The following is a 12,786-nucleotide window of genomic DNA, read 5'->3' as shown; positions in this document are numbered from 1 at the left end:
AGAGAGAGAGAGAGAGAGAGAGAGAGAGAGAGAGAGAGAGAGAAAAGATGTGTTTGGGTGCGTACGTGTGTGTGAGTTATCAGATGTTATGTATATGACCAAGCGTATTTATAAGGAGAATGAAAGAGATAATATGATGGGCAGCTTATATATTGATAATGAATTATGAATATCAAACAACTTATCGAAAAATTAACATTGGTTGAGTTTTAACTTTTAAATTCTTTCAAGTATATTAATTACTTAAAAAAGAGAGCGGATACGCTTGATGTAAATAGAAACATATCAATTGCTTTTTCCAAATAAATTATATGCCATTTTATCTAATCTCGTCTCATTTTTTCACTAATTAACCAATATTAATCTGCATGATGATAAATTATTAGTAAAATGTATGCTATTTATATCTGATATAAGAAAAAATTACTTTATTCTTCTAAAGTTGAATGTGCGATTGAATACCATATGAATGCATAGTGTTAATTAGTTAGAATCTGTTCCATATTATAAACTGTTATAAAATTCACTCATGCGAATTAAATTCTCAAATTTCATGTATAGATTGAAATAAATTTAGAAATAGGGGTTAATCATGCATACTTTTATGATTCTTGCAAAAATGTAGATGCCAATTGTGTGTTAATAAAGTATCCACGTAACACATGACTGGATTAGGTATAGTTGATAGAGAGTTCTTTTTCTCACGAATTTTTCATCCTTCTAATTAAGGTTTAGGGTTTTCAGTTGCTTCTTCGTTCTTAGGGTTAGCCACACGCTTTCTTTTGGTTTTTGTGTGTTTCTATTTTGAAACTCTATTTTGCATCATGTGTAGGCATAAGAAAACCCTAAAACCCGATGCTCATTATAGTCATAATCCCTATTAGATCCACTATATAATTAATGCAATTTGTTTTGTGATTCAGAATGATCACATAACATTGATCAAAAAATTAAGATAACTTTTATTAATATGTTATAATCATCTAACATTAAACGAATTTTAAATCTCAACATAAAAAGTGTACATCTCCAACAATCTCTTAAAAGTAATTAAATCATCTATTCTCTATGACTCTATATCTTGATCTAAGCATAAAAAGACAAAAATTTCACTTTTTCATAGCATATACTAAATTTATTGTACAAGCATGGATGGACCATTGAAACCAATATCTTAAGGTTAATTAAGGCCTCTAATTAAAAATCACTGCGTTAGCTCAACTTGCAGCCTATACTCTATATACCAAAAATGAGAAAAAGTAAGATCAACCTTTTGAAAAATCGATCGAGGCATCTTGAATATCTTAAACTTGCACTATAGCTTAGTGAAACAAGCCTCATTAACTTTCTTCTTATCAAATTCTATGCTAGACAATAAAAAGAAAAAAATACATGTCGTTGACAGGATGACCACTAAAAATCTAAATACAAGGACACTAATACTTAAACTCCATATTGATTACGACATGAAGTAAAGTAGATGAAATGTCTTTTCGAAAAACAAAAAGGACAAGTAGCCACATTCCAAAATCATACTTACCCAACTTCCTATAAAATCTACTTGTTATGTGATAATGGGAAACAGAAACACAAGTTTTTTTTTTTTTTTTTTGGGGAGGGTTTAAACAGAAACACAAGTTGCGCTAGAACTAAGAAGTGATGACCATATAGCTTGCAATTTTTATCTTATTTCTTATTAAAGCTACCTTTTGTTATATATTATATATATTCATAATTCATGATTATAACATATCTAAAATAATTTTATCTAATTACTTATACGACAACAAAGATTAATTATAAATTCCAACCTTTTTAAGAATATTTACGAATAGTTAGATTAAAAATCAACCAATAGTTCAATTGTTGAAAGACTCATGAAGGGTTCAAATCCTTCTATTATCTTTCAATTAAGGTTAGTCATTGAGATGTCTTAAATGTCGGCAATAATATATGATACTCCATCGATTATGGGGACATTTTTAGGTTTATCAGACAAAATTAAGTTTTGACTAGGGAGATGTCATCAAAGTATGTAAAACAAAAAATATATACATATGGGGTCTGATTGGTAGCATTAAACGGGCAATTGGCAAAAAATGCTACATCAGCAAGGCCGATTGGAGAAATTGTTTAAAACCATGGTTGTAATCAGTGTTTGAAACGGGCAGTTAAAAGATGATTCAGGCGGTTGGAAGTTAATTTTTTGGACGGTTACAAAGTCTAAAAAATGGGCGTTTGGAGTAAACGAGCAGTTGTAACCAGAATTTTTTAATAATAAAATTTGTGGTTTGATATTAATTTTCAATAATAAACTAATAAAAATATTTGTATTTCTATGTGTATATATATGTGTGTGTTGGTTTTTTTGTTGTTTCATTCAATTCAATTCATTCGACAAAACAAAAAAAAAATCAGAAAATAGATATGTTTGAATATTCAAGTCAATCCATAAAAGAATTAAACATTGGTTGTGCATATCTTTTTTTAATCGTCTTATAGATTATGAATTTATAAATTATGAGAACAAGTATATGGATAATGAGACAATGGTTATGCATTTTAGTTTGCAGATATGTTATGGGCAGATCATAGGTGAATGATGCAAATTATTATAAAACAAGAGGAATTATTTGAATTGTTTAAAAATTATTTCATAAATAATAAATTTAATTTTTGTTTACTCAAATTTCATATAATAAAGTTTAAACGATGTTTTACTGTATCATTTTATAAATAGTTATCTAAAAAATATTGTACTAATAATTTTATACATTTACACTATTCAACCGCTGTAATGCTACCAATCAAGCTTAATTTTCAACCGTTTTTTGTTATAAAATCATCTTTTCCAATCGTTATCTATAATCGCCTCTTTTTTAACTGTCTTTGTTACAATTGGTCAAAAAATTTTAACCGGCTTGTTTAAACAGAATTACCAATCAAACTCATAGTGTAAAAGTTCAAGAAATAATTCATTAACAGCTAAATGTCATGCCCTAACTTGATTTCATGATTTGATGATTTTGTACTTCAGTTGAAGGGAGGAAGTGGCGCATTAGGATGACAAGGAAAATGCAAGTGCTGAGTCACCGCACTCACTAAAAAGGAATAATCAAACTCCACTTTGTATATTTTGTCTTCCTCTTTCAGAATCGAGTCTTCATTAGTTTCGCCCTCAAATCAGACACTTTAATTCTTTAATTTCATTTTTTATGTTTATTCTACAAATTTTATACATTATTCACCAAATTTTTTTAACAAAAGAAAGTGAGCTAAAGACATTTTTTTCACATTTTCTTGCAACATAGTACGTATATTTGTTATTCTTAATTTTGCAAAATTTTGTCACAATTCAAATCGAATTCTATCTCTCTTTGTATCGTGTTCTGTGTGACATGAACTGGTTCCAACTTTCTCAGCGTATTCCAAAAAAACAAAACTTGTTGACTGTGATTATAGATTACCTGAAGTTATTATTCCATATCTTGGTTTCTCTCCCATGTCTTAAGAATCCCTTTGTAGTTCTATCTTAATTATTGAATTCTTGTTGTATTTACTATCAAATTAAACTAGCTAACCTAATAAATAAGAGTAATAAATGAATCGCCATTTTAAAAGTTTTAGGGATTACATGCACTTCACAATGTCTTCGTCATGAACAAAGTGAAAAAATATAATCATCCGGACTATTCAAATTCACATCATTCAATACTTTCATGCTAGTTTGACTCTGATACCACACTATACAACGTTGTATTTCAGAGCCGAGAAGCCCCCACCATCACACAAGGTTCGTTGATTTGCCTTAGTCCAGACTCACCACTGATCTACCTCTTCCTCTTCTTTGATCCGTTTCTCCATCAACCAAACGAGAGTAACGTAGGGACTGAACGTGATCTCTTCCTTTTTCCTTTATATTTACCTCGTGACAAGTAGCCATTTGTTAAAACATCTACGTGTTATCAATAACTATAGATACACTTAGTTGCTCGTTTCATGATTAGGCATGTTAGCTTTTGCTATAAATAATATGGTTGAATGATGATATGAATAATGTGTGTGCTGCATGACTCGTGTTGGGTATTCGCATATGCGAGTTATGGTTTGTTATGTGGGCATTAGGTGGTTTATGTCGTGGTAGAAAGACTTTGGGCATGTGTCGGGTCCCTTATCCCAAGAGACTTCTGTGTTATTTTCTGGTTCAAGGTGAGGCACTAGACAAGCCATGACTCAGATTGGCCGACGAGCAAATCAATAGGTGCCAACGAAGATGACCGCTTGCGTTGTTCTTCGAATTTGTTGTGCTGTATGTTTTAGCTTATGATTGTCGTGATGTGAATGATTATGGTAATATAGTTGTTTTTTATGATTTACACTCACTAGGTAATCCAAATTATTCATCTTCTCTTTTACAGGCGCGCGAGTATGACGATGTGCAGAAATAATGGAAGACTTGACAATGTTTTTCGTTTTTTTGTTTACTTTTTTGTTTGTTTATTTCTTGTAATACATTTTATCTTGATATTCGGGGTTTTGTTAAGTTCAAAGTTTGATTTATGTAAACATTTTGGATTCGATCCTTGAAAATGAGAATGACGTTTTGGACTAACAAGCAATTTCTTGCGTAATTAGTCAATATTTTGACATGCCCGTTTGGTTAAGTAAGAAATGAGTGTCAAAATAACTGTAGAACGTTTTTACCGTTCAAATTTCGTATATGATCCCATATCTCTTGGCTAATTCTCTTTTGAGGTTTTATTCCTTGTTCGATAACCGTTTATCATTGAGAAAAATTCAAGACTTGTCACAACTACTGTAACTTTTTTTTTTTTTTGAACCTTCGTCTCAACTAACTTTAAAGATTACTATTATCTCTTTTCTTGATTTTGGTCCTCACTTGGAGAATGTATACTAAAAATTGTCTCATACCAGATCATTCTTTCAATAAGCCTCCTGAGAATAGCTAGATATGCATTGAGATGATGTTCATAGCCAAATCATCTATTTTATTGTTCACATGCACCATATTTCTTGAGATTTAAGTATGATACTTGTAGATCTCAACTTTGAGACGTATATTCTTCGACGGAGGCATAAATCACTATTTTTCTTCACAAAAGTAAATGTGAAGATGTTGTGGTAGATATTAAAAAAAAAAAAAAATTGTGATATATGAATACACCATGCATATATGAGAGTCCGAAAACAATGTGTAGCATTCGATTTCTAAAATTAGATCACAAAATGTAAAGATATAACATATTTTAGTAATTGGTCATGATTCATGTATACATATTGAATCAACAATTTTTTTTTTAATTTAAGTTCGATAGCATACAATGTTTTTGTTATTTTTACAACATTAAAATCTAAATGATGCCAACTTTTTTAATCTCTAATCAGGAAAAATAAAAGTTGCTGTATTCTATCTTTGAATTTGTTACTATTTATTCAGTTCACCCTAAATAGTATACAAATTGGTGGTTAATGTTTACAGCTGAAAAAGATACATAGTATTATGTACATAGTATTAGGCAAATACTACTGATATCATGTATTTTCAAGGTTTTTTCCCTAAAGAACCTACATCTCTAGCCTAGTAACTCTGTTGTTGATAAAGTATTTGGAAGCATATTTTAAAAGTGAGGAAGGAATTTGAAGGGCCCAAGAAAATATAGTGAAAATTTGTGAGATCATAATGTCCTGTCGATTATCCCATCATAATCTGTAGAGTGGAGAGAAGTCTAAAAAGCAAGAGCAAAGTAGTTCATGCACCTTTTGCAGCAAACTTTAGGTACCTCAAAAGGGTAAAAGCAGAAAGCCACCAAAAAAAAATTCTATAATAACTAACACAGTTTTAATTGTAATTGAGCTAAGTAAGACTAAATTTGATCCACATGAACTCAAAGATTTTGATTAATGTAAATTAGGGATGGATTAAGACACCCATCACTAACTAGTGAAACACCGTATATTAGAACAAGTTTTGGTCCACAAATGCGTAAGAACACAAGATTTTTGAAAAATGTAAATTAGGAGTGGATTAAGACATCCATCACAGATTAGTGAAACACCAAATACTTTAATTATATTGTAATTCAAAAACTATTGTAATAACAAAAATCTTGTGTTACGCTTTTGTGGATCACAAAAATATTGTAAACTAGAACAAAAATATTGTAGTAACAAATTAAATTGTATGTGAGTTAGACCAAATTTGATCCACAAAAATGTGCATGAACAAATGAACTTAAAGTATTTGAAAAGAAATGTAAAGTAGGAATGGATTAAGACATCCATCACAAATTAGTGAAACAACATAGTTTAAATTGTATTTGATCCATATATGCGTAAGAACATAGATTTTGAAAAATGTAGATTAGAGTGGATTAAGACATCCATCACAGATTAGTGAAGCAGACAATACTATAATTCTAAGGCTGATAATTAACGAATTTGTAACTACCAATATAGCGTTTTTGTCTGAAGTCTGAACCTCACATTGTGAATAAAGGAGTGAGTTTTATTGAAAGTAGAGCCTCTGTTTTTATTTATTTAATAATAAGCTAATAATGTATATAGAGCTAATCAAAGTAGCATAAAGGTACAAAAATACATGTGAGCTTGTGTACTGTTAAAGCTGTTGATGGACCGGTTCTCTTTACCAGCCTTGAAATTCGTGAAATTGTTTGAACACTTAAACCGGTAAATGAAAAGGTTTAAGACTACTAAAATTTACAGCTAAAAAAGATGATTAACCCGTAACTATATCAGACTTCATAAGTTAAAAGTAGTAAATCCACACAAATGAGATTGAATACATAAATAAAATTCGCAAAAATCCCAAAAGAGAGAAGAAAAAAGGAGCATTTAAATGTACAAACAAAAAAACTTCAAAAAATAAACCATATCTGTTTTACAGACTGACTTTAGTTAGTCATAGCGAGCCTAAAAATCCTGGAGCGGTTCGCTCTTAACCTCTATATGAATCCACCTTAACCATAACCGGTTTAACTCCGGTACGGTCAATTACTTTTTGGTTACATTGAACAGCCACCAGTAACCGGTAAGGTGTTTGTAATTGGCATTGCAGCTTTGATACCATCCAAAGTAGTCTTAGAGTTTCCTCCACATTTCATCGTCTGCTCCAAAATATTCACCAGTTGCATGAATATTTCCATCCTCGTCACATCTCGATTCGCCTATAAATCCATTTCAAACCGAGTTTTAGTGATCTAAAACATCTTTTTCAATCTCTCTTAACCAACTAAACAAACTTGTAATTTACCTCAACAGTGAAGCGAGCCCAAATCTTGTCTGTTCGAGTTTCAATGACGCCTTTCAAGATCGTTAAGCCTAAGCTTCGGATCCAATCAGCGATTTCTAGAAAGAACCCTCGTTGTTCGCATAACATCTGTTCGCAAATACACCATCAAAGACAGCTTGAAAACACTAAATCTTGTTTCAATCTTGCTTGTAGGAGAGAGGCAGTAAAGTTACCTCAACTTGGAAAATGCGAGGCGGGTTAAGATCCTCTACAACAATTGGACAAACCAGAGACTTTGACCCGACTTCGAAAGCCCATGTTGCTCCTCCTCCAAAGGCACCTTCCTCTTTCATTATCTTATAAACAACACAACAAGAAATATCAGAACAAGAAGCTAAGAGAAGACCTGGAAATATGTTTTTTTCGTATTACCTTTGATTCCCCGGTTTGTTTCAGCTTATCAGAATGCTTAGAGACGTTTTGTAAGAAGAGCATGTGCTTGATTGTACGTTCAAGGAGCGCATCTATGCTACACTGTTAAACAAAAAGCACATTTTACTATTGGTTAGTAACAGTCTCTCTAAGGGGATTATTCAAATTGTCGAAAAGCCAAGAATTTGTCGCTTACTTTTGCACCGTTTGGTATGATTTCACGCAACTCCTTGACACGATCTTGGATCATCTGGCGATCTTTAGGCCTTGGTCTTGGATTCTCTCCTGGTTTAAGCCGTTTACGGTTATTAGCCGGTTTTGCAGTTTCATTCTTAATTATCATTCTTGGACTGCCCTCACGCTTCAAGCTGTGTGCTTGTTCAACCCAAGAACTGATCTGAGACCCATAAACCGGTGATGGCCCGACCGGTGTCCCTTGTTTCTTCTCATGTAACTGGCTACCTTGAGGGCTACTGTGAGATGGCGTGGTAACAGAAGAGTTACTAACTTTGGTCATAGTGGTTTTGCAGGACTCAGAAGTATCATCTGAGATCTGCTTTGTGGAGGAGCAAGCACCTGAGACCACAGCATCTAATAGATGATCTGTTCCACCAAAACCAGAATCCATTTCTTGAATGATCCTAAAGTCAGATAACTCCCTTGTGAGCACTTCTGTTCTCATCTGTGAAGAGCCCCAGCTATTATCACAGCTTCTGTTCTTATCATCCAAACCCAACATATCAAACAAGTCGTCGCTTCCAAGGGAGCGTTTGGAACCGGAGTCTTCACATGGGACTTGTTGCTCTACTGCATCCACATTAGACATACAAGAGAAGTTTTGATTCAGCCACGCATCGGGATTTGAAGGTGCTGCTACAAAGCCCGTTGTGTTTTGCCATCCTCCTTGTTGTCTGTCTCCAAGATTTGCCTGTTCATCCACAAGATTACAGGATGCTTCTTCAAACATCTGATCACTTCGATGATCTGATGGTCCAGCGGAGTTGAAATGTGGTTTGCTAGTTTCAGCTACGAAAGCTGAAGATTGGAGAATCTTGTGTGATTGAGTAGGTATCATCCGGGACACAGGCACTCCAATAAAATCAGCCGCAGGTTCATATGTTCTGTAATCTTCAGATAAGAGAGCTCCAGGGACGCATCCCAGTTGCAGGATAAGACCCTTCACGTCATTCACAAAGCCTAAATTCTCCATAATCTGAACACAGGACACAGTTCACAATTCAATCAAGAACAAGAATCTCATCTTACATAACAATGTAACTTGGGAAGAATTCAAGAACTTACAGGCAGTGAGGAACCGAGTTGAACAACACCATGAGGAACAACCGGAAACACTGCAACTGTCTGAAGAACAAACGAATCAAAACCTATGTATATCTACTCAAGAAGCCATAACTTAGGATATTCAAAAATAAAAATCAGACCTGAATGCCAGCAGAGAATTGGAGAAGCATCTCATTTATAACCTCAGGTGGATGAACATCGCGGTTGAAACTGTTCGCTAGAATCCATTGATGATGTCCCGTAAATGCAGCTCGGCCAACTAACCTGAAATCCAGTTCATTAGGATAATCAAATCGTAACACTTCATTAAGAGAAGAAAACAATAGAAGGAGAGAGAGAGACAAAGAGATAACATACCCTTCGCCTACCAAAATGATTCGATTATTCAACATCATTCTGTTTGTAAGCAATTGAACTTTCTCATTCCCTTGTGTATCAATGCCGAGTCCGGAACCTCTTCGAGGAACTGAGCTTGTCGATGCAGTTTCATTGTAGCATTCCTCCCAAATCAACAAGCTGCGCACACAAAAAAAGGGAAAGAAGAAATTAGTGGAAACTGTAGATCCTTGGAACACAAAAGATGCTATAAGACAAAATGATTTAATTACTATTACAAAAGAATTTTGGCTAAACAAAGACAAAACGAACAGGACAAGAAACAAAACAAAAAAAATGAGATGACAAGAGAGTTGAGAACAAAGTCATGAACTTCAACAAACCAAAGAATAGGATATGGTTTTGTCAAGAAACAGCTACAAATCGAAAGATTCTCTTACAAACAAGATCAAACCAAACACAAAACTACAAGAAAACAGGGAAACAGTGATAAATAATTCTACTTGTCCTCGAGATCTGAGTCTGGAGAACCTTTAATCAATATTCCCAAACTTTAAACTAACAAACAAATACCAAAACTGATAAAATTTGACTACTTTAAATTTCATTCAAACTTTGAAAGATCTAGCTTCGATTTTAATCATTAGAGAATGGGATTAGTACCTTGAATTTTGGCAACCGATTTTCCAGAAAACAGCATAAGACCATTGATTATTAACGCACATAGACCGCAACGCTTCTCTTAGCAAAACACCCATAGCTTCTTTCTCTCTTTATCTCAGCTTCAACTAAAGAAAGATCTTCACTTGCAACACTGCAATTTCAAACTGCCCAGAAAACAAAAATCAAAACTTTAACTCTAAAAAACACAACTTTTAACGAATCTTAATAAAAACTCCAGAAAAAAAAACCATTATTACATTCTTTTAAGGAGATTGAAAATGGATGAACAGAGACTAACTTCCACGGCAAGATCCTCTTCCAGCTTGTTTTGTTCTAAGTCCTCCACTCTGCTTCCTTTCAGGATCTAAGCTACTAGCGATCATACTCCGACATGCCATTTTCCGGTAAGAAAGAAAGAAGAAAATAATAACCCAGAAAGGTTAAAAAAAACCGAGAAAAATCGTTCTTCTTCTTCACAATATACTCCAAGCTTGAAGCTTTAGGATTCCAGTAATTCCAGCCATTGATTCAGCTTCAATAATTAGAAGAAAATGAAAAGTATGAGTGAAAAGAAGAAACCCAAAATCAATGAAGCTTATTTCTTTCTTTTTTCTTTGCTGCTGCTTTATTGCTCTTTTTCTCTTCTTCTTCTATGAAAAGAAAAAAAATGAAAAATGGAGCAAAAGGTACAGTCTTATTAAAAACAAAGATGACGATGAATTCGAGAAAAGAGTATAATGTTTTAGTAGAAATTACAAGATTGTGCCACTGAGTGGGGTAGTCGAAGTGTTTTGTCCGTTTCCGATGGTGGTAAGCGAATAATTTTAATTATTATTATTTTTTGTAAGGTAATATCCTAAAATTTAGTTTTTAGAAAAAAACAAAAGAGATAAAGAAAAAAAGTGTACCTCTCGGAGAATTAAAAGACGGTCCAAATAATATATAATAACGGGAAAAACGTTAGAATTTACAGTTGGGTTTGTACTTTGTATAATGGTTGGTTGGTTAGTAAGATTAAAGAACAGAGAAAGAGGATTTTTTAAAAAAAAAACAAAAGAATAAAAAGGGAATTTTCTGTTATTGTTTCTCTTAATACCGTACACAAGACAAATTCATAGCAGTTGAAGGTGTTTAATGTTCACACAAGCTCAAGGTATTTAAATAGTTTTTTTCTAATACAACTCATGCTTTAATTGCAATTATACTATGAGGGTTGTTAGGTATTTGCTCATTAGGTATTTGTGATTCAACTCCCGCCATGTAGACAAAAAATTTAAATAAAATCTTCTCTTTTTGGATCTTGCACTAAAACATTGCATTAGTGGTGCCTCTATCTAGTTGGTTGGCTCATGAAGAACCAAATGTTTAGGATTATAAAAGATTATTAGGATTATAAAAGATTCACTAAATACATGGCAGGATATACCGCAAACACATTTCTAGATTATAACTGATCCGTTGAATCTAGTAAATGATTTTCATTTATAGCGTGTTCTAAAATTGGTAGATATGTCAAACCTATAAATTATTATATTTTTATTTCAAAGGTTTACATGTAATGGACTCATCTAACTATTACATGATTACTTAAAATATCAACTTTATAGAGGTAACCAAAGGGAGTTGAAAGTTAATATGAGAATCACAGCCAATACCAAAGTGGTATATAGGTATTTGATTTTGCTCACACAACACCCAAATACTCATTTTCTCATGGCAAACTATCTACAAGAGATCGTACAAGCATTTGGAACACAAGTCAAAAAGTAAAACTGCGTACTTTGTGGAGATATGAAGTAAATTTGATCACACATATTTTTCTCATGTCACCACACCTCTCAAATTTGAGCTACACTCAATCGTTAGCACTAAGAACCCAATTTTTGACGGATTGAGATATCTAATACAACTCTGCTATTAGTTCAATTCTGGATTAATTCAAGCTAATTTGTTAATAACATATGCACTCCAAGCCAACTTATATCAAATTTGGCTTGATAGAAACGATAGGCATGGGAAAGCCCAGTCTGAAGACTCTGAACCATATTATGTTCTATTGGCTAATCAAGGTGATTAATAAGACAGTCTGAAACATATTATGTTCTATTCATATCATTGGATATCACTTATACAATGAATACTTCTAATTATGGTTTGACACACAGACTGTTTGAACCTGATAGAAGGAGAAATCAAAGTCTCAACATTTGAATTGATATAATCGCTCAAATATTGTTTCATTTATTTCCAAAAGAGAAACATTTATTGTACAACAGTTTTTTTATTATATTTTATTAAAAATTAAATAGAGGTAAGATTTATAAATACATATTCAATATCAACAAACAAACAAAAAATAAGTTATAGACCTTTAAATAATTTTTACACTTTTAGATTCTGTAATGGTGATAATTTTATTCGTCAATGTTTTTTTATTGAAAAAAAAGTTATATACCATCATAGTCAAAGACCAACAATTGCTATATACTGAAAACAAAAATTGAATATGGACATATCCCTATTGAGATTTAAAATGCACTTTTTCCATAATAATAATCTGAAAATAAACACTTAAGTTTTATTAGAAATAAGGAAAAGCCAAAAATTGCTATATACCGAAAACATATTTGAATATGAACATCCCTATTGAGATTTAAGATATGCACTTTTTCATAATAGTAATCTGAAAATAGACACCTAAATTTAATTATAGAAATAGACACTTAAACTTAATTATAGAAATATGGACTTTTTCACCCAAGAAAATAAAAATTCTAAAACAG

At 32.5% G+C, this 12,786-nt stretch overlaps 1 protein-coding gene across 2 annotated transcripts; it reads right to left on the bottom strand.

Annotated features, from left to right (window-relative positions):
* Positions 1–6,801: 6,801 nt before the first annotated feature.
* LOC18025395 (transcription factor LHW) lies at positions 6,802–10,654 on the bottom strand. Of its 2 annotated transcripts, none has more exons than XM_006408620.2 (10): positions 10,261–10,654; positions 10,004–10,167; positions 9,362–9,520; positions 9,145–9,268; positions 9,005–9,064; positions 7,899–8,915; positions 7,703–7,804; positions 7,504–7,626; positions 7,292–7,417; positions 6,802–7,205 (listed from the first exon to the last, which is right to left on the bottom strand). In XM_006408620.2, exons 2-10 carry the CDS (start codon positions 10,096–10,098, stop codon positions 7,044–7,046), a joined length of 1,968 nt encoding a protein of 655 aa, XP_006408683.1. In that variant the 5' UTR covers positions 10,099–10,167; positions 10,261–10,654; the 3' UTR covers positions 6,802–7,043. The 2 variants fall into 2 exon arrangements, with proteins under 2 accessions (XP_006408683.1, XP_024016008.1); XM_024160240.1 differs by having other exon boundaries at positions 10,302–10,654.
* Positions 10,655–12,786: the final 2,132 nt, after the last annotated feature.

The sequence above is a fragment of the Eutrema salsugineum genome, unplaced genomic scaffold, assembly GCF_000478725.1.
Source record: "Eutrema salsugineum unplaced genomic scaffold, Eutsalg1_0 scaffold_12, whole genome shotgun sequence".
Classification (NCBI taxonomy): domain Eukaryota; kingdom Viridiplantae; phylum Streptophyta; class Magnoliopsida; order Brassicales; family Brassicaceae; genus Eutrema; species Eutrema salsugineum.
Note: the sequence above shows the minus strand (reverse complement) of the source record. Positions and strands in the feature narration are given on the sequence as shown.

Coding starts and splice junctions, on each gene's coding strand:
- LOC18025395 (XM_006408620.2), bottom strand. CDS start 10,098: ATGGGTGTTTTGCTAAGAGAAGCGTTGCGGTCTATGTGCGTTAATAAT. Junction 7,805..7,898: donor TCATACCAAACGGTGCAAAA/GTAAGCGACAAA, acceptor TTTGTTTAACAG/TGTAGCATAGATGCGCTCCT. Junction 7,627..7,702: donor AACAAACCGGGGAATCAAAG/GTAATACGAAAA, acceptor GTTGTTTATAAG/ATAATGAAAGAGGAAGGTGC.